This window comes from Anomaloglossus baeobatrachus, chromosome 2, assembly GCF_048569485.1.
Source record: "Anomaloglossus baeobatrachus isolate aAnoBae1 chromosome 2, aAnoBae1.hap1, whole genome shotgun sequence".
Lineage (NCBI taxonomy): Eukaryota > Metazoa > Chordata > Amphibia > Anura > Aromobatidae > Anomaloglossus > Anomaloglossus baeobatrachus.
The window spans coordinates 776934088-776956503 of NC_134354.1; the positions used below are offsets into that span (position 1 = coordinate 776934088).

The following is a 22416-nucleotide window of genomic DNA, read 5'->3' on the forward strand; positions in this document are numbered from 1 at the left end:
AGACTGAAGTCTTCTACAACTCCTCGACAAAGTGGGCCTCTGACCTGGGATTTGGCTCTTCTCAAGGACCGCTTTTCCTCTAAGTCTCTGGCCGTGACCTTGTCCTTCTCCTCTGGAGACTGCTGTGCAGGTGGTTCCCTTGTCCTGCTACGGCGCCGTGTCCTGCGGGCTGGGTCCTGCCTGACTGCCACCTCACCGCTTGCAGGCTCCCAGGTGATGTATTTGGACAGATCTTCTTCAGCGGAGGAGGTCGGGCCCTCTTCATCCCAGCGGGAGTACGGCAGCATCTCTGGCTCTTGGACTGGTGCTGCATCCACTGCTGATGGCTCTGGGGTCAGCTCCTCAGCTTCCTGGCCTCCCCTCCCCCTTAGTTCTTCTGGGCACTCCTCTTGTGGCAGCGCCAGGGATGGATTTTCATCAGCAGGCCAGGGCGGTGGACTCTTTGGCGTGGATGTTGCAGGAGTCTTCCTGTGGGTGTGCGGGGGGAGCAGATACCTGTCCACCATCTCCTTTGGGAAGTGGGTCTCTAGATCAGCCTTCAGCTTCCAGTATTCGGGGTCCTCCCCCAGCAGGGATTTCCTAGCAGGGACTTCCTTGGGCTGGGGAGCGGTGTCTGCTCTGGCCTTGCAGGCCGGGGTAAATAATTGTACAGCCTTGTCTTGGCGGGCCGAGCTGGGCGTCGCCGCAGCGACCTGGATCAGCGTCGCTGTTGCGGCCGGTTCTTGGCGGGCCGGGCTGGGCATCGCTGCAGCAATCTGGGCTTGGCGGGCCGCACCTGACGTGGCTGCGGCCTGGTTCAGCACCTCACTTGCGGTGCGGACGAGCGTCGCTGCTGCGGTGGGGTCTTGGCGGGCCGGGCAGGGCATCGCTGCGGCGGCTTGGGCTTGGCGGGCCGCACCTGGCGTGGCTGCGGCCTGGTTCAGCGTCGCCGCGCCGGGCATCTCTCCAGGGACCGCGGGCATGGCAGTAGGGGTCGGGGCACTCGCGCTGACAGGGGCAACACAGGACTCACCCATCGGTAACATCATCGGGGTCTGAGTCGTCGCCGCTTGGTCTGGCACTCGTCGTGCGGTTCCCCTCTCATAGGCCTGAACCGCTGCAGCCATCTCCAGAAGCTCCGTGGGTCCCTAAGCTGATCTGCCATACGACCCTGGCCTCCAGTCGGTCGCAAAACTGGGCAAGTTCCCGATACCACCAGGCAGCGGAGCCTGGCTCTGGGTCTCTGCGTCCAGACGCCATTTCCTCTGCGTCTCCTTCTTCTAGTAGCAGGCTTCTGGCTCCCTTTCCTTCCCGACGTCCCTGAACGCCTCCGCTCTCATCACTTGCGAGACCAGGACTCTGCAGGGGATCTCTGGGTAGCCACACCTCTTCGTGGGCGGTAACTTCTCCCAGCGCGGGCTGCTGTTGTTTTTCAGCGCGCTTTTCATGGTGGTAATATGGCGGCGCTTCCAATTTTTCAAGCGGACCGCCCAGGCACATGGTCACCTGTCTGAACAGGTCTAGTCCTTATCCTGTTCGTGACGCCAGAGATGTGGGGCCCCGAGGTGCGGTGTCGGTGCAGCTGTGCATTACCTTCAGGGACTCCACGCGACTGGATCTTGTCACAGGTAGGAAATCCTCTATTTTGATTGTCGTGACGCCACTCTCAGAATTGCGGTCAGTGGAGACCGCCACTGCAGGTTAGGGGTGCCTGGGGCCGATAGTGGGTGCAGTCAGGTGTAATAGCCTCCTGAGAGTGAGGCATGCCCCAGGGCCCCGTGTAGGTGTGTGGAACTACAAGTCGCAGAATGACTCACACGCACAAGCAGGATGTCTTTCAGGGGTTTTACTTGTGGCGCCCCTGACCTGGTCAGGCACCACTGAGTACTGCACCCATGCTGGGGACAGTACGAACAGGTAATCCAGAAGGCTGACCGAGGTGTGACTACACAGGCGCATAGTGATCAGGTCTCACACATGTACCTTTGAGAGGACCCCTGGGGATCCCAGGAGGGGGCAAAGCCTTCACCTCCACTGGAATAGTGGAGGGGGCCAAAAGCCTCCATCTCCAATCAAGGGGTGTGGTGGAGAGCCTGGTTGCTAGGTGGCGTAGGCAGGCACAAAAGGGAAAAGAGAAGGAGGAGTAGACAGTCTGAAGCAGAGGGTGGAGGAGTGAGGAGCATGAAGTGGAGCTCAGACAGGAGCAGAAGTGCAGGTCCCTCAAGTGAGCCGGTTTAGTGCAGAGTCCAGGGAGCTCAGAGAGGGGCAGACCCCTGGGGCTGTAGCAGTCTAACAGCGCCCGCGCAGTGGCTACCGACGGGGGAGAACGGTCACCTAGGAGTGCTACCCGAAATCCATCTTCAGCTAAAGAGAGAGCACGGAGTGGGAAGTAAGGAGACTGCTAGGGAGTACCAGGCCCAAACGGGTAGTAGGTCCCAGTGCAGGGATAGATCCAACTTTCCTTGCCAAACCTGCTTGAGGGGGTACTTTACACCCCCAAGATCACACTACAAAGTCCGCAGCCACGTCGCCACAGTTAGGGCCCATAGTTCACAGGAGGCAAGCAGCTGGAGTGTCCTGGCCCAGGCTACAAGCAAACGGACAAACGAAGGGGAGAGAGGCTTCAGCAACTTCCCTGGGTGACCCCCATAGGGACTAAAAGTCGGGGTTACCCCAAACACAAAGGGCTAAGGAAGGCGAGTCGGTAGTCACCCTCACCAGTCAGCCTGAAGGACACCTGGTTCCAGCCTGGTTCATCCCAGCTACGCCCGGGTTACTCACCCTGCCATCAACTGTGAGTAAAAACCCTGAAAGACATTCTGCTTGTGTGGAGTTATTCTGCACCTTGTGGTTCTACACACCTACACAGGGCCCTGGGGCTTGCCTCACTCTCAGGAGGCTACTACACCCGACTGCACCCACCATCAGCCCCAGGCATCCCTTAACCTGCAGTGGCGGTCCCCACTGACCGCAATTCTGAGAGTGGCGTCACGACAAATAGAAGATTTCCTACCTGTAACAAGATCCAGCTGAGTGGAGTCCCTGAAGGTAATGCACCGACACAATACTTGCGGGGCTTCACATACTCACTGATGGTGGCAGGGTGAGTAACCCGGGCGTAGCTGGGATGAACCAGGCTGGAACCAGGTGTCCTTCAGGCTGACTGATGAGGGTGGCTACCGACTCGCCTTCCTTAGCCCTTTGTGTTTTGAGGTAACCCCTGCTTGAAGCCCTGCTGGGGTCGCCCAGGGAAGTTGCTGGTGCCTCTCTCCCCTTCCTTTTGGCCCGTTTGCTTGTAGCCTGGACCAGATCACTCCGGCTGCTTGCCTCCTGTGAGCTATGGGCCCTCACTTTGCTACGTGGCTGCGGACTCTGTGGTGTTGTCTTGGGGGTGTAAAGTGCCCCCTCATGCAGGTTTGGCAAAGGACAGGTGAATCTATCCCTGCACTGGGACCTGTTACCCGGTTGGGCCTGGTAACTCCCTGACAGTCTCCTTACTCTCCACTCCGTTGCTCTCTCTTTAGTCGTGGGTGGATTTCGGGCAGCACTACCAGGTGACCGTTCTCCCCCATCGGTAGTCACTGCGCGTACGTTGTCAGAATTGTGTAGAGCTACAGGGTCTGCTTCTGCTCTCCCTGAACTTCACCACTCAACTGTCTTCGGCTCACTCTTCCCTCCTCTCCTATTCTTGCCTACGTCACCTAGCAACCAGGCTCTCTACCACACCCCTCGAGTGGAGATGGAGGCTTCGCCCCCTCCTGGGATCCCCAGGGGTCCTCCCAAAGGTACATGTGTGAGACCTGATCACTATGCGCCTGTGTAGTCACACCTCGGTCAGCCTTCTGGATTACCTGTTTTGTACTGTCCCCAGCATGGGTGCAGTACTCAGTGGTGCCTGACCAGGTCAGGGGCGCCACAGCAGCCCATAGCTGACAATAAGTCCTAGATTAATCATGTCAGGCATCTATGAGATTCCTTCCATGATTAATCTGTAAATTACAGTAAATAAACACACACACACCAGAAAAAATCCTTTATTAGAAATAAAAAACACAAACATATACCCTGGTTCACCACTTTAATCAGCCCCAAAAAGCCCTCCATGTCCGGCGTAATCCAGGATGCTCCAGCGTCGCTTCCAGCGCTGCTGCATGGAGGTGACCGGAGCTGCAGAATACACCGCCGCTCCGGTCACCTCCACGCAGGTAATGAAGACAGCCGCGCGATCAGCTGCTGTCACTGAGGTTACCCGCTGTCACTGGATCCAGCGGTGGCCGCGGGTAACCTCAGTGACAGCTCAGCTGATCGCGCTACTCACCGCCGCTCCTATCACCTCCACGCAGCAACTGAGGTGAGTAGCGCGATCAGCTGAGCTGTCACTGAGGTTACCCGCGGCCACCGCTGCATCCACCGCTGGATCCAGTGACAGCGGGTAACCTCAGTGACAGCAGCTGATCGCGCGGCTGTCTTCATTACCTGCGTGGAGGTGACCGGAGCGGCTGTGTCTGCTGCAGCTCCGGTCACCTCCATGCAGCAGCGCTGGATGCGACGCTGGAGCATCCTGGATTACGCCGGACATGGAGGGCTTTTTGGGGCTGATTAAAGTGGTGAACCAGGGTATATGTTTGTGTTTTTTATTTCTAATAAAGGATTTTTTCGGGTGTGTGTGTTTATTTACTGTAATTTACAGATTAATCATGGAGGGTGTCTCATAGACGCCTGACATGATTAATCTAGGACTTATTGGCAGCTATGGGCTGCCAATAACTCCTTATTACCCCGATTTGCCAACGCACCAGGGCAAATCGGGAAGAGCCGGGTACAGTCCCAGAACTGTCGCATATAATCTATGCGGCAATTCTGGGCGGCTGTTGGCTGATATTGTTAGGCTGGGGGGCTCCCCATAACGTGGAGCTCCCCATCCTGAGAATACCAGCCTGCAGCCGTATGGCTTTATCTGGCTGGTATTAAAATTGGGGGGAACCGCACGCCGTTTTTTTTAATTATTTAATTATTTTTTTCACTACACAGTATAGACCCGCCCACCGGCTGCTGTGATTGGGTGCAGTGTGACACCTGTCACTCAGCGTGGGGGGCGTGTCTCACTGTAACCAATCACAGGCGCCGGTGGGCGTGGAAAGCAGGGAATACGAGATTGTTTAATGGGCGGTCGGCTTTTTCAAAACAGTAAAAGCCGCCGGAGCAGTGTGAACGCCGTGCAGCGCCGGGGATCGGGGATTGGTGAGAATGAGAGAGGGCTGCTAACTTCAGTCACTTAGGAGATTAGCGGTCACCGGTGAGTCCTTCACTGATGACCGCTAATCAGGACGCGACACAGACAAAGCCGCAGCATGACCATGAAGTCGGGTGAAGTTCACCCGAGTTCATTCTGACAGTGCGGCTCTGTCTGTGTCTGCTGTCATCTGCCATTCAGCTCTGCTACATGGCTGTCTGTGTCTGCTGTTATCTGCCATTCAGCTCTGCTACATGGCTGTCTGTGTCTGCTGTCATCTGCCATTCAGCTCTGCTACATGGCTGTCTGTGTCTGCTGTCATCTGCCATTCAGCTCTGCTACATGGCTGTCTGTGTCTGCTGTTAGCGGCCATGTAGCAGAGCTGAATGGCAGATGACATAGTAAAAATGCATCCCTACACATTACACACGCTTGGCAAGTCAATAAATAAAAAAAAAAAAAAAAAAGGTGCCCAATGCATACGTCACAGAACACATGATCTAAAGGATCGCACACAAAATTGATCAATTTAACATAGACTACTAACGCACGTGTGACAGCAAATGAACGACCAACGTACAATCGCATAAGATCCCGTATGCGACCTGGGCGTGTCACATCGCAAATGCGATTGTACAACTAATTGCAACGTGTAAAGTGGGCTTTAAGTGCAGAAATTCTTCAGTGTCAATACTTCGATCAACAGTGATAATTGGAACGTACCCAACTGTAAGTGCAAAAATTGACAATCTACTACCTGCTATCTGCATATTGCTATCCATCTTGTTATCACCAGTAAAGAGACTGTTCATTTCCAAGGCGAAGATATTTTTTTCATGCTTGAAGATTAACTGTGTAAGGCCAGAGTTCCACTTGCATATGACTCGGGCAAGTCTTGCATCGATATCACACGACACGGCGCACACTCTCCTGACAGGAGTGCCTCAGCTGCATGGAAATACATGCAGCCGACCCGCTGCCATCAGGAGACTGTGCGCCGTGTCGTGTGATACCAATGCGAAACTCGCACGAGTCATATACAAGTGGAATCATACCCTAAGAGGGTGGCTAGGCCCATGTGTTTCTGCCCTGAAGATACCGATCGTCGTTGAATCATAATAATGTCAATTGTGTTTATGAACGGGATGCGGTTATGCATAAAGTATAAGTGTCGCCAGCTAGTGGCTGGGTTAGGTGCTGCTCCCTGGTAAAGAGAGTAGGTTCTGTCTATTAACAGGAGGACTTAGGCAGAAAACAGTTAAATTCTGTGGGTCGCTTACCCGTGGAGGAGTCAGTTGAAGAATACAGATTGACTTATCTCTGAGTCTGGACAGTCGAAGAGGAGTAATTAGAAAGTTATACTAGTGGATAGAATAGCAAGTAAGAAAAGTGTGCAAGCCCTTCAGATACCGTAGGCTGAAGAAAGTGGGTATCTGTGGCAGCCTTGACCGGAACCCCAAAACCCGGAACAGGGCATGCCAAGAGGACACCAGTCGGGGACAGAAAGAGAGACATCTCCGTTCCAAAGTCGAAAGTACCAGGCCCAAACTCTAGAAAGGTTTCCCGGTCAGTGAACTGATTCCAGCGGTACTAGTCCTCAACAGGAGGCTTGGCAGTCGACGAGCTTTGTCCAATGGCAGTCAAAACCCTTATACAGGACCAATAAGACCATGGCCATGTGGTAAAGTGGAGAACAGACAGACAGCAGCAATAGTATCAGGAATAATGGAGCAGCCTAAAGTAAAACTGTGCCTTGAAGTTGAATGTACTGTAAAAGACTCGTTCAAGTATTGTACCCGAAGTGACAATGTGTTGGAAATACTGTGCGTAATGTTGAGTACAAGACTGTTGAATAATAAATCAGTATCAGTGTCTGTGACTGAAAAATCCTGGTCAGCACAGGGGCCTAAATACATGTATGGCTTGCACACACAAAGACCACACACACAACCAACATCATGACAACCAATTCCTTCCATCTTCGTCTTTGGAGGTGGCCGGGGCATGGATTACTGAAGGACTGAGACTGTGACTATTGCGCTGCACCACATCAACTGCACAAACAACTATCACCACCATTCTACCTAAAGGGGCAGTGACTGTACAAACACTGTATCCCAATGTTACATTCCCTTTTTATTGGAGGGCTTTGTGTGTGTGTGCGCAACTTGCAGGGGACCCACCTTGACAATGAGCTCAGCTACCGTGAGGTGGATTACAGGTCGCCGAGAGCACAACCCTTGGCACACACCACCTCAGGTTACCCAACTGCAGAGGGCCCATATATTGTTCTTGTACAAGGGCCCTTATTTGTTTGTATCCTCCAGTGTTGCGCCAGTTCTACTAGTCAGAAGAGGAGCAATAATGCAGAAAAATAAGAAGAAATTCTGTTAACAGGCCACCAATGTGGCTGATGCATGGAGGTCCTGTGAATATTTTTTTCTTTACTCTAGAAGATGTAATACAAGAAACCTTTTTCAGTTACCAGATTTCAGGAGGTTTTTGGTCTAACGTTTTGAGTTTTTCAATGGGTGCAAAGGGATTTGCCAATTCTTCTGAGTTTCCAGAAGGTTTTCCCATTTTTGATACATGACAAAAGTCCAAATCCAAAATTAGCTGTGATAAATATGTCCTAGAGCAAAAAGGGCCCAGATGACGCAAATGACAATTTGTGAAGGGCTAGATACAATTTCTTCACTGTTTTAAACCTGCCTTTTGTCACGGTCGTCTCCCTGCTGTTTTGAGCCTTAGGACTGAAGCTTCCCACCCCCATCTTGACTCCTCATTTAAATAAGGTTTCCTTTCCTCTGGCATCTCGTGAGTTAATTTCAGTTTTGTTGCCAGCAGCTCTGAGCAGGGCAGGTCAGCTGTTGTTGCTTTGGGCCCATACCCATTTAGGTTAAATACTGGAGACTTCCCAGCAGTCCTTGCTGGAATTAGAATTATTTCTACTCTGGCCAGCCTGGTGGAAGGAACTGCTGAGGTTTTCTCCTGTGCCCATCCACCTGCTACTATTGAGTCCGAGTGCTGCGGTGAAGTTTGATGTTTTGCATCCTTCTGTCTTTCCTTTCCCTCCGTGTTTATTAGCTAAGTGGTGACTCTAGTGTACTCATGTGGCGCCCTGGACTAGCCAGGTAGCCACAGACAAAACACACACACACACCCACCCCCGGACAGTTACATTAGTCAGACACAAAACCCTTGTTGCCTCCCTCCAGGGTCTGATGTCCACACCAGGTGGGGCGGAGCCAGGCGGTTGGCCCCGCCCACCGAGGAGTTCGCAGGCCTGGAGGCGGGAAAAGCAGTGAGTTAGAGTTTGGAGGAGTGAGAGTCAGGAGGTGAAAGTGAGAGGTCACGTACTGCAAGTGTCTGAGTCGGAGCCCAGGCACTGAGAGCAAGGTTGGCAGACGGTGGTGGCCATCTGCAAAAGTTGGTGGAACTCCGCAGAGCCGTAAAGACTGGGACTGGGCGGTGGCCCAACGGTATCGGACCGGGGAACGGAGTGAAGCTAAGCACACAGGCAGGGCCATCGGACCCCGACCAGGCTTGGAGCCGCCGTCAAGAGTCAAATCCGAATGTGACAGGAACCCCCGGAGTTCCCTAACAAATAAGTCCCGATTAAAGGCAACCGCTCACACCGTGAGGATATACAGCCACCGCCACCGGCTAGAAATCCAAGGGCCAATGCCTGCGGGCAGAACAGGCTCCTCCGGTATCTATACACCGGGGAGCGGACTACCGTTGGGAAGCCATTGGAGTCAACACAGTACACAAAGGTGCAGGGAGAGACAGCCACCATAACCTGTCCGGGGAGAGACACTGCAGCCGGCTGCGGGACCCGTCCATCCAGCCGTTTGGTTTACCGGAGACTTTGTGTATCAATTGCTGAGTGAGTACACCCGTGCCATCCGGCACCGCGCCGCGCTATCCCTACAACCCTGCACCTCACCGACCCTGCCTCCCCGTCACACCACCGGGCCCCGGGACCACCAACCCCTACCCACGGAAGGGGAAAACAACATCCCAGCTGCTCCCTACCATCGCTGCCGGGATCCCCGTCACCAGCAGCGGTGGTGCCCATTTTCACCACAACCCGTGGGTGGCGTCACGGACTAAACCCCCAAACAAACCACCCCCTTTTCACTTACGGGCGAGGAGCGCCGCTCGAGTCCCCGGATCCGGCCCACCGCTCGAGCCACCGAGCAGCAGCAGCAGCGCCGGACCTGAGCGTTAGCGAGCGCAGCGCCCGCCGCCCGCGACACTCATCGGCCTACTCACTAGACAGGGTGAGTTTAGGGCCAGCTGAGGGACCCAGGTATCCTGCTTGCCAACAGGTTGAAAGAACCTGAATAGGAATGCTAGGGAGCTCAGGTAACAGATTGGGGTGAGTGCAGGAGGTGCCCCCTCAACCCTCTCCCTAACGGCAGGGACCTCCATTGTATCGTGACCTCGGTGTTTCCCCCTTTTTGTGGTGCTTTTGGTAGTGTGTCAGACGCCCGTTCGTCTGATTGCGTGTGTCACGCATTATATTCGGACATATTCTACTCTGTGCGTGACACCTTTACCTTTAGATTTAAAGTTCTCCTAAAGAAACTTGCCTAAAAGTCAAAGAACTTTGAAATTACTGCACATTAGTAAACCCCCTCCCCCCATACTTATAACAGACAAGCATGATATAATCTCAGCGCGCGCAGAAACTGCAAATCATTCTGTTACACGCTGATTTAAATCTCAAGTGACGATTATTTCGATTGCTTATTTACGGCAGATTTGCTGACATTTCACACAGTTAAAGCAGTTTAAGACCTAAGTACAAGCAATTTTCCATAACAATTTTTCTCTCCTCAGCGCAGCGTCTGGGACACATTGTGCAGCGCGACCTTTTTTTCATAGAACGAATAATGTTTCTGAAGAAAGTTCTGATGGGCCGCTGACTCCAAAATGAATTATAGACCAACGCAAAGTAGCAAGTATTTGTGAAGTGTAAAGGAAATAATGCACAGCTTTCTAAATATTTTAAAAATATAAATCTGAAAATTGTGGCGTGCATTTGTATTCAGCCCTTTGATGCCCCTAAATAACATCCTGAGTGACCTATTGCCTCTAGAAGTCACCAAATTATTAAAATTCTGTCCATTTGAGTGTAATTTATTCTTAGTATAACTACAGCTGTTCTGTGAAGGCCTCAGAGGTTTGTGTGAGAACATTAGAGATCAAACAGTATATAAAAAAAACAAGGAACACACCAGACAGGTCAGGGATAAAGTTGTGAAGAAGAGAAAAGCAGGGTTAGGTTATAAAAAATAGCCCATGCTCATGAAGCACTGTTCAATCCATCATCCAAAAATGGAAGGCGTAAAGCACAACTGGAAATGAGCAAAGACACTGACACTGCCGTTCATCTAAACTGACATCCCAAGAAGCAGAGAAGTAATTAGAGAAGCAGCTGAGAGGAGCATGGTCACTGGAGGAGCCGCAGAGATCCACAGCTCGGGGGGGAGAAACAGTCCACAGGACGACTATTAGTCACATTCTCCAAGAGGCAAGAAAAAAAGACTATTAAGGGTGCTTTACATGAGACGAACTATTGTGCGATGCATCGTCAGGGTCACGGATTTCGTGACGCACATCCGGCATCGTACACGATGTCGTCTCGTGTAACACCTCTGAGCGACGCAGTATCGCTCACAAATCGTGAGTCGTGTACGCGTCGCTCAGTTCCATAATATCGTTTAATTTCAATGGCGCTGATTGTTCATTGTACCCGGGGCAGCACACATCGCAGTGTGTGACACCCCGGGAACAATGAACGCATCTTACCTGCGTCCTGCGGCACCCGCCGGCTATGCAGAAAGAAGGAGGTGGGCGGGATGTTTACGTCCCGCTCATCTCTGCCCCTCCACTTCTATTGGCCGGCCACTGTGTGACGTTGCTGTGACGCCGAACGTCCCTCCCCCTTCAGGAAGTGGATGTTCGCTGCCCACAGCGTCGTCGCTTGGAAGGTAAGTACGTGTGACGGGGGGGTTAACGACTTTGTGCGCCACGGGCAACTAATTGCCCGTGACGCACAAACGACGGGGGCGGGTATGATTGCTCGTGCAATCGCACGATAGATCGTCCCGTGTGAAGCCCGCATTAGTCACATACTCTAGAGGCAAGAAAAAAGACATTTTTGAAAACAAGAAGCCATAAAGAGTCCCATTTGCAGTTTAAAAAAAGCCACGTAGGGGAAACAGCGAGCATGTGGAAAAAGGTACTCTGGTCAGATGAGTCGAAAGTAAAACTTTTTGAGCTAAATGCAAAATGGTGGAAAACTAACACTGCACATCACCCTGAAAACACCATACCCACCATCACACATGTTGGAGGCAGCATCCTGCTGTGGAGAGGCTTTTCTTCAGCAGAGGCAGGGAAGCTGGTCAGAGCTGATATGAAATAGATTGAGATAAATACAGAACAATCCTGGAGGTAAATCTGTTAGACGCTGCAAAAGACATGAGACTGAGGCGCAGGTTCACCTTCAAGCAGGAAAACAACCCTAAACCTCCTGCCAGATTTACAATGGAGGGTTGAGATCAGAGCATATTCATGTGTGTGAATGGGTCAGTCACAGTCTCACAGTCTAGACCGGAATCTCACTGGGAATTTGTGAGAAGACATGAAAGTTTCTGTTCAGAGACGTCACCATCCAATCTCACTGAGCGAGTGTGCAAAGAGGAATCAGAAAAAAAATTCATAACAGGATCACAACAGGGTATTGGGATAATGGATTACTAAGAACTGTTGAAGTCATTCAGCACTAGTTTATAAAGAATCTGTCAGCAATTTATCACTTAGATTACTGGGTGCAGCCATACTGACACAATCAGAATTTTTACGTTTAGCCATGTAGCAGAGCTGAGAGAGCTGTCTCTGCCCACACCAGGCTTTATATAGAGACTGGGCATTGACAGTGAGGTGTCAATCACAGCAGGGGGTGTGTCAGACTGCCCTGCACTTGACATTGCAGTCCAAGCAATGATAAATCCTGCTGCTTAAACAAACATAGATTAAATAAACAACAGATTGGACCTTGACAAGACTGGCATCCCTGAATTCTTTGTTTTAACCCTTGCAGCATGCTGCTTTCAGATTACATAGCAAAACCTGTTGACAAATTCCCTTTAAGCCGGTTCCTTGGAGTACTTAACAAAATGCATAATTCACAAACTTTTGTGCTGTAACTCATATATCTTATTTTTGTAATGTTCTGAAATTTCCTCTTTTCTGTGAGTACAATAAAAGCATAGACCTCTGAGTAGGGTCAGACAGGCTTTGTACACAGATAGACTCCTGTAAACGCTCCTGTCTCCGATGCATCGCTTCTTATTTTGTGCATTGCTGATCAGGAGGCCTCTTGTGTCTCCCATCAAATTAGCTCTAGAAAATGGGTTTTCAGCCAAAGCACTAAAACAATTAACGGGCTCCGAGGTGACTATTTGACCAGTCTCTTTCCTTTCTATTTCTTAAAGATCTATTAAGTCTATATCTTTTGGGTCTAGTTCAGACCTTGTTTATGTTACACCCTGTGTGCACAATGATAATTAAAAGGAACTGAACATGTACATTTTTCCTCCCTTGGTCTTAAGGAACCCAAGTCTCATACAAGTCTTGATCTATATTACCTAACCCTATATTTTCCAATTTTCCAATACATTGTTTCTGTAGCACTGAAATTAATTGTGTGGTCATAAAGGTATTTTGTCTACTTGTGCCTTATTCCAACCTTCTTCTGCCAAACTGAGTCCTAAGATGTTACTTCCAAGTGGTATGGCAAAGGGAACGTAGGTGGAGTGCTGTTGTCACTCGGGGTTTAGCTGAAAACTCACCAAGTGTCCGGGCGGCATCTGACCCTGTTCACACAGCAGAGTTTGGCACTATACACTAGGGCGGGCTTTGCACACTACGACATCGCAGGTGCGATGTCGGTGGGGTCAAATTGAAAGTGACGCACATCCGGCATCGCATGCGACATCGTAGTGTGTAAAGTCTAGATGATACGATTAACGAGCGCAAAAGCGTCGTAATCGTATCATCGGTGCAGCGTCGGCGTAAAGCATAATTACGCTGATGCGACAGTCCGATGTCGTTCCTCGCTCCTGCGGCAGCACACATCGCTGTGTGTGAAGCCGCAGGAGCGAGGAACATCTCCTACCGGCGTCACTGGGGCTTCCGTAGGATATGCGTAAGGAAGGAGATGGGCGGGATGTTTACATCCCACTCATCTCCGCCCCTCCGCTCCGATTGGCCGCCTGACGTGTGACGTCACTATGACGCCGCACGACCCGCCCCCTTAACAAGGAGGCGGGTCGCCGGCCAGAGCGACGGGCGCAGGACAGGTGAGTCCATGTGAAGCTGCCGTAGCGATTATGTTCGCTACGGCAGCTATCACAAGGAAATCGCTGCTGCGACGGGGGCGGGGACTATCGCGCTCGGCATCGCAGCATCGGCCTGCGATGTCGCAGCGTGCAAAGTGCCCCTAGGTCTCTTGTTAGGCTCCTGAGTTTCTCTGACATTGACCTCTGTTCTCTTTGGTTCAGACGTGGAGGAGTTAAGTTCTGCTAGCTTGATGATTGTCTCTGGAGTCACGTATTGGGAGAAACTAATCACAGCTACTCCCTGCCCTCTTTACTATGGTGGATTTGATCCTCCCATGCCGATTATAGCTTTTGCGATACCAGTCTTTGTACTTGTCATGCATATCACTATTACACAACCTACCATGTGTCACCCGGATCGGCACCCACACTTTGCTACTACCTGATTGGACTCAACATACAAGAAGGGAAGGGCACCAACCAGTAGGATCTCCTGGTATACAAGCACAATACCGAAATTTTTTAAAGAAAAGGTATACCAAACAAGGGATCACCACAAAATCATGGTTATAAGGAATACTTTATTATAGAAAAACAACAGCAACCACATGTCTCCAGACTAGGAGTGGGGCACACACAGAAGAAAATTAAAAACACTTAAAAAGCCAATGGCATGATACACCCAACACGCCAGGAACCAATATAAGTATAAATATAAATACAGTAGTATAAGAACTCTCCTACATCCACCATAGATGTCTAGGCAAAAAAGTACATGTTATAGTGAGTACATGAGTATTATAGTTCAATTAATATTAGACAACACATTCAGTAGAGTCTGATACAGGTATAAAGGGCAATATAGCACTCTTAATAGTGTGGTGAGCTATACAGGAGGCACCGCATAACGTTATGCAAGTGCCTGTTGTTCTGCTGTTATAAGATCTAGATAAGACAGTATGGTGTAGTAGGCAGTGAGATGAGTTTAGCAAAATCACATAGGGCTAAATAAGCCAGAATAAATAGCAGTAATAAAAGCAGCACTATCTCACTATAGCCATCTATCTGGGATCACCTAGGACAGACAAAACATTGTATCTACTCAGAGCATTAAGGTAGCCCAATGTTATACTCACTATCAGTAATTTAAGCAAGACCATGTGGGTAAAGGTAGTATGAGGAGAGGGGTTCCCTCGTGGTTACCCCACGCGTATCGCCACCTATAAGGGTGGCTTCCTCAGGGGAAAGAAAAGACCTGATTGGACTCTGTACACGCTTCCAACAAGCAACTTGGTTTCTGCTAGTAGCACTGTTCTGACGGGCGTCAGTTGTTTTATTTACCACTGCTCGTGGCATGTTAGGAGTTAATGCCTCCTAGTGCAGTGGCTGGCTTCTCAGTGAGCCAGGTTTGCTAATTACCATTTCGACCTGGTCTCCTCCTACTTAAGTCTGGGGAGTTTTCTGTACCATTGCCGAAGATAGTTTCTGCTTGCAGTTGCGATATCCAGGCATCTGTGGCGTTACACTTTTTGGTGACCAGCGACTTGTTGTCTGCGCTGTTTGTGAGTTACCTAGTGTGAATTCCTCTTAGCCCTTTTGGTTTATTTCTTCCAGTGTCTTGCTGTCTCTCCTCTGTGGATATTTGCGGTGTGAGTGTGTTTCATTTTAATCCCCTTGTCTGTGTCTTGGGGGAGGTTGCTACTTTGGGTCTGTCCCATCCCGCTGTTGGGGTTGGGGCCAGGGTTGGGACCTGGACCTCCTTACCTTCAAAGGTACCTCCAGGATCAGGGTGAGTGCAGGGCCCACAGTCATATGGTCAGCGTAGCCTCTCCAGTGTCCTTCCTGCACCCCTGATAGTGCTGTGGTGATCAAGTTTCTGGAGATCTTCTGTGCATTATTTTGTGTGTTGTGGAAATAATCTTGTTTGTTTCCTTCCTTTTCTTTATTCCCCCTAAGCATGTATTATCTATACCTCTGAGTGTGCTTGCAGTGAGTTTGAGTTTTGATTTTTCCTTGTGTGTTTATTTGAGTGATCTTAATCACTCCTGTCCTGGCCCTCCCTGGGGATGTGGGAGAGGAGGTATTAGAGCAGGGCTGGCCAGGAGCAGGTTAGGCTGGCGGTCCAGACCTCTTCACCATCAGAAGTACCTCTGGGAGAAGGGACAGCAAGGAGCCCCCTAGCCTGGGGGCCAGTCCAGGATCCCTGGTTCCCAGTTATTCCCTTATAGTGCATGACAGCTGGGTAGTGTCCAGGTCATTTACCAACTCTTCTTGGAGATCTCCCCTTTTTTGGGTAGCTTCCCGGATTTTTTATTTGGCTAGCATTCTCTATCCTATTTTGCTTTGTGAATACCATTGTTTTTAACCTGATAAACAGATTTGTCATAATATTTTAATCTTATAAGCAAGTTCTTCTACTTCTTGCTTTAGGAAGATGAAGGTTGAAATTTGTTCCAATTTCTTTTTGAGGCTCACTGTCTCACTGCACTATGAAGGCTGCTGAAGTTTCCAGCAAAACAGCCCGAGTGCAGTTAGCAGACAGACCATAAGAGGGCAGTAAAATAGTCAGTAAGCCGAGTTGGCAGCAGACCTTAGAGACAATAGTATAGGAAAAGACAAATCGTGGTCAGGTGATAGCCGAAGGTCAGAGGCCAAAGAGTCACGGATATACCAAAGGGACAGACTTGAGACGGAGTCAGAAACATGGATATAGGTCAAAGCTGGGAAGTCAGAGTAGCGAGGTGTGCGGAAGGACAAATGGATCAGGATTTGGATCAGACAGACAGGGAGGGATACACAGTAGGCAGGAGTGGGTAGTCAGGGACTGGGATGGACGGACAGATGGGTCAGAACATGGTAGCGGAGAGGCAGGACAGATCGGGAACACTCACCAGAGCCAGTACACGCGCTGCAAGGCAGAACTATCACTGACACTGAACCAGAGGGGCAGCGCCAGGATATAGCGCTCTAAGCCCGGAACAAGGCAGGGGGGAATTAACCCCTTACATGACCAAACCGGAGCTGGGGAACTCCAGCGGCAGATACCGGCCTGGATCATGACACTCACATTTGGGATTTGTAGATCTCCTTATTTATTCTCACCATATTGTATTTACATTGTCATCCTATTTACAGATACTTACTTATATAATTTGAACTTTACACAGATTACCCAAATTCATGATTAGCTCACTGCCAAAGTACATGAACCTATCTGGTTTTATGACTATGGTAGCCTGGGCCAATTATATCATTAGTAGCAGACTGGATCCCTTTTCTGGGACACAAAAATTGCAAGTCTAAATTGGTCCATACAAGAATTCTCCATGGAGATACATATGGGCAAAATACTTCAAAACATTTTTTTTTTACTTTACATTTTTTTAATGCATTGCATCTTACAAAATGTATGCGCTGCATGGATCCGATTCATCATTGTTGTTTCTTCACATTTCTGGAATAACTTTTTTTTTATTACTGGCTTTAGTGTTTCAGCCATATTGTATAGATGTTTTAAAATAGTTTTTCTCTTTTATAAAAAAATCTATCACTAGGTTTTTGCTACCCCATCAGAGAGAAGCCATCACGGGTGTGTCACGGGTAACAGACAGTCCTGTGGTGTCCGGCCATAGAAGGTCACAGCGTTTGGATACGCAAACTGCTCCCTGACCTTCTATTATTTCTGCTTGGTTTTCATCCCTTTCCCTTTCAGACCCTGCAGAGTTCCTCAGCCTTTCAGCTGCTGTTCATCAGTACTTCTCTTGTCTTTATATATGCTCACTTCCTAATACTCGGTGCTGGTGATACTTTATATGTCTTTATGATGTCTTCAGTGCCAGCAGGCGGCTTGCATACATCTGGAGAATCTTGGTGGTTGTTGCAGTTTCTCTCCATGAGTCAACTGGAGATAATTTGTTTGTTGATTTCCCTTGTTTGTTATCCCTTAGCGTCCTTTAGTGCCAAGTGGGGTTGAAGAAGAACTCACCCCATGTGCTCCTTGCTTAGAGCCCAGATCAGGGTCAGCTAGAGTCAGGTATCTGGCTTGGCGCATAGGTGCAGAACCCATCTAGGGTAGTGAGGGAAGCCAGGACCCAGCGGTAGGCTTAGTCAGGGGTCACCATCTCCCCCTTCCCTAGACACAGGGTTTCTCTTCCCTTTCACCCTTCGCTTGGTACTTCACCGAACCTAGCATGACAGCAGCATGATGTACGAGCAGAGACCCTGAATCCAACAGTGTGTCACTGGCTGCTTGATATAGTTTGATAAAATTGTTTTTTCATCCGCTGCAGATCTCCCAGATCCCTGAATGCTGAGATCTGTATAACTCCGCCTACATCACTGATTGACAGCTTTCTGTGTGCACTGTGCATAGGCAGAAAGTTGTGAATCAGTGGTGGGGGAAGGGTTATACAGAGCTCATAAATATGGAGGACTACATGGTTGCAGTATTACGAGTAATCTACTGATAATCTCCTGCTAATAAAACATTGATTTTTATCAAAACTACAGAAAGCAGCAGAGTAAGTAACAATGGATAGAATCAGGATCTCTGCTTTTACATCATGCTGCTCTCAGATTAAGTGCCAAAAACCTGATAACAGATTCCCTATCTCTTTTTTCTTATTTTATAACTCTGCTTGTTCAGAAGTTTTTAGACAGATCTTTAAAATGCCCCTTTTTTGTATGCATTTTACTTAATTTTAAGTTTATACATGATTTTTATTTTGACCATTTAAAGAATAATGTGCAACATTTTAAAAGATTATGTGACTTTTTTTCTTATAAAAAAAAGTTACACAGACAGCAAGAGAAAAAAAAATAATAATAAAATATATATATATATGTGTGTATATATACATTTTTATTATTTATATATATATATATAAAGGCCTCAGTGTATATATATATAAACAGAAGTTCCAGGCGGCACACAACCCTTCAAGGTGCACGTGTCCAAGGAAGGCATCCACAGTATATTTAATACAAAGGACCGGCACTCCAAATCTTCTGAAATATTTTTGTAGTTTATTTCATCATATCATACAGGCGTAAATTACGCGTTTCGGCTAATAGTGAGCCTTTTTCACATGTGAAAAAGGCTCACTATTAGCCGAAACGCGTAATTTACGCCTGTATGATATGATGAAATAAACTACAAAAATATTTCAGAAGATTTGGAGTGCCAGTCCTTTGTATTAATTATATATATATATATATATATATATATATATATATATATACTGTATATATATATATATATATATATATATATATATTTTTGAAATAAAGGTTGTAGACCAGCTCACCTGTCAGAGCTCAAGCCCCGGCGTCCTTGTTCTCCTTATTGCACGGATCTGAAGTGGGAGACTTCCAAGATACGTAGAACAAGATGAAGAAAGATCCAGCAAGGCAGAATGACTGCAAGGGCAACAAAAGTTGTTTTTTTTTTCTCTGACTTTATTATCTAAGAATAAAAAATTCCAGAACTCTTGACAAGTTGTTAAGTGCAAGGTATATGCAGTATGGACTACGCGTTTCGGCGGATGCAGCCGCCTTCTTCACGGTCCCAAGACAAAACTTGGGACCGTGAAGAAGGCGGCTGCGTCTGCCGAAACGCATAGTCCATACTGCATATACCTTGCACTTAACAACTTGTCAAGAGCTCTGGAATTTTTTATTCTTAGATAATAAAGTCAGAGAAGAAAAAAAAACAACTTTTGTTGCCCTTGGAGTCATTCTGCCTTGCTGGATCCTTCTTCATCTTGTTCTATATATATATATATATATATATATATATATATACACACAATGAATATATACACATATACAGTATGTATATCATTGTGATTACTTTACAAAATGTTCAGCATGGATTTTAAAGGGAATAAAAGTCCAGTATTCAAATATTTCACTTTATTTCTATCCCACAGGGTCTGGTTTACACCATTTTCGAAGATACATTAGGTATGGCCCTGGTTTCAGATGGAGCAGAATGTATTGTCATTTCTAAGGAATTCTTTAAAAAACAGATGAATGAGGAATACATCCACAAATTATCAAGACAAGTAAGTTTAGGACTTTGTGAATATTTAGTTTTCACTCAAACATGCATTTGTAAAGACATATGTTTATATATAATATGGGTTAAATAAGTATTAAACACTCATTTTCTACTATATTATAGATATACTATAGATATGAATTTCTTACCAGATTTTTGTATCAACCCATCCAATCTACACAGGTAAGCAAATCAAACCATAGATGTCCATAAATGAAGTCATGTGTAAGAAGGAGAAATGAGACAGGGAAAAACGTATTGAATACATGAAGAAAGAGAGGTGCAAAAAGCCATGGAAACCAGTCATAACACCAGCTGAAATCTATCAGTAATTAGAAATCCTGCCACTTAGTGATAAATAATATCAGCTGGTTCAACTGATGGCCAATAAAAAGGTGTCTCATTACCAAAGTGCCACACAAGAAACATCTCATGATAGGTAAAACCAGTGAGCTGTCTCAAAATCCTATTGTTGTAAACATGCTGATGGCATTGGTAAAGGAAACATTTCTAAACTACTGGAGGTTCCAGTGAGCACACAGCCAAGGAAACGCTCAACTAATTTCAGAGAAAATAAATCTGCTAGAATGGCCGAGACGATCACCGGACCCGAAAATGTATGGAAGAAACTAAAGCTCAGAGATCATAGAAGGAGCCGTGAGCTGCAGGATGTGAGGAGTGTTTGTGGAGGAATGGGCCAAATATTCCCCTGAGCAATGCAGGTGACTAGGAGGAGTCTGGAAGCTTCATCACCAACAAAGGCTTTTGTTGAAAATATTAATTACATTTCAGTAAGCGTGCTCAATAATTTTTTCCTGTGTTATTTCTCATTATTACAGACTAATACATTTATGGATATTTATGGTTTGATTTCTTTGCCTGTGTGGATTGGATGGGTTGTTACCGACATCTGCTGAGAAATTCATATCAATAACACCGTTAGAAATATATTTACTTAGAAAATTGGTAATGCGTCCAATACTTATTTACCCGCTGTATATAAAAATTTGGCATTGTTGTAATCAAATTTTTGCTGCGTATAGTAACCACAGAGAAAATGGTGGAATTCTCTTATTTTTTAATATTTCATACTACTCAAAAGATTTTTTTTTTGTCCCTGCTTCTCAGTACGCCATGTAGTAATGTGAATGAAGTCATTCAGAACTACAAAAAAAATCCTCATATGGCAAAGTCCACTGAAATTGTTAAAAAGTCATGGTTTTGGAAAAAAAGGGGGGGAGAAGGGGAGAAGATATTGTTGTTGGACCTCTAATAGCAGAGTGACAACATATAGAGTAATAGCAGAGCTTAGTTCAGTTACTAACAGTAGAGTGACCCCATATACAGTGACAGCAGAGTGACCCCATATACAGTGACAGCAGAGTGACCCCATATACAGTGACAGCAGAGTTACCACATATAGAGTGACAGCAGAGTGACCCCATATACAGTGACAGCAGAGTGACCCCATATACAGTGACAGCAGAGTGACCCCATATACAGTGACAGCAGAGTGACCCCATATACAGTGACAGCAGAGTGACCCCATATACAGTGACAGCAGAGTGACCCCATATACAGTGACAGCAGAGTTACCACATATAGAGTGACAGCAGAGTGACCCCATATACAGTGACAGCAGAGTGACCCCATATACAGTGACAGCAGAGTGACCCCATATACAGTGACAACAGAGTGACCCCATATACAGTGACAACAGAGTGACCCCATATACAGTGACAGCAGAGTAACCCTATATCCAATGACAACAGAGTGACCCTATATACAGTGACAGCAGAGTCACCTCATATACAGTGACAGCAAAGTGACCACATACCCAAGGCCTGCTATGCTTGGTGCTGTATACATGTACTTACGTTGATTCTGGTGAAGTATTAATGTACTAACAGTGGTTGTGACACTGCATTCATGTACTGAAGGTGGTTATGGTGCTGCATGTATGTACTGATGGTGGTTCTGGTGCTTCAATCATGTACTGATGGTGGTTCTAGCACCTTACTCATGTACTGACGGTGGTTCTGATCTTCTATACATGTAGTAATCCATAATATGCTTCATGGTTATGTTAAAACTTAATCTTAAATCTGTAAGTTTAGAGTATTTCTATGAGGTGCATTTGGTGACTTTCTGTTCCAATTACTCAGTTTAAATTAGCGTGTGTTCACACTGATTTTTTTAAGCAGAAACTGAGCAGAAACTCTTTAAATCCTCTTCAAATACTTAAAATGTGCTTTTGGAGATGTATTAATGTACTGATGGTGGTTCTGGTGATGTATTCATGTAGGTACCTGTTTACATTTTTTTGGGAGTGGTTCAGAATGTGGCGCTTAGACTATAAAATTTTGCGCAACCCTGCCATAAACAGTAACAGCAGGATGACCCCCATATACATAAACAGAAGAGAAACCTCCTGTTAGAACTGCTGGTAGATGGCCCCATGAAAAATTACTCCAGGAGACAGTATTCCACGCAGAGAAACAACCCCAAACATGGTCAGCAGAGGGCCCCCATAGGCAGTGTCAACATTGTTTTCACCACCTACATTTTACCCTACTCTTAATCAATAATGTAAGCAGCATGTACACATTAAACTATTACAGCGGAGAGCCTCCTGTCAGCAGCCAAATATATTTCTGCCTCTATCCACCACTAGGGGGAGCTGATTATATAAATATTTATACAGCTTCCATTCATGTCTTCAGGATCAGTATGAATACACTTACAGGTTGCTGCTGGAGCACCCCACGGTGTTTTGGGGAATACTC

At 47.4% G+C, this 22416-nt stretch overlaps 1 protein-coding gene across 1 annotated transcript in view; it reads left to right on the forward strand.

Annotated features, from left to right (window-relative positions):
* LOC142290038 (cyclic nucleotide-binding domain-containing protein 2-like) overlaps positions 1–22416 on the forward strand; it is a 381880-nt gene that overhangs the window by 290967 nt on the left and 68497 nt on the right. The window contains exon 14 of the mRNA XM_075333985.1: positions 19500–19634. Coding sequence (XP_075190100.1) covers positions 19500–19634 — 135 coding nt within the window. The remainder of the gene's footprint in view (positions 1–19499; positions 19635–22416) is intronic.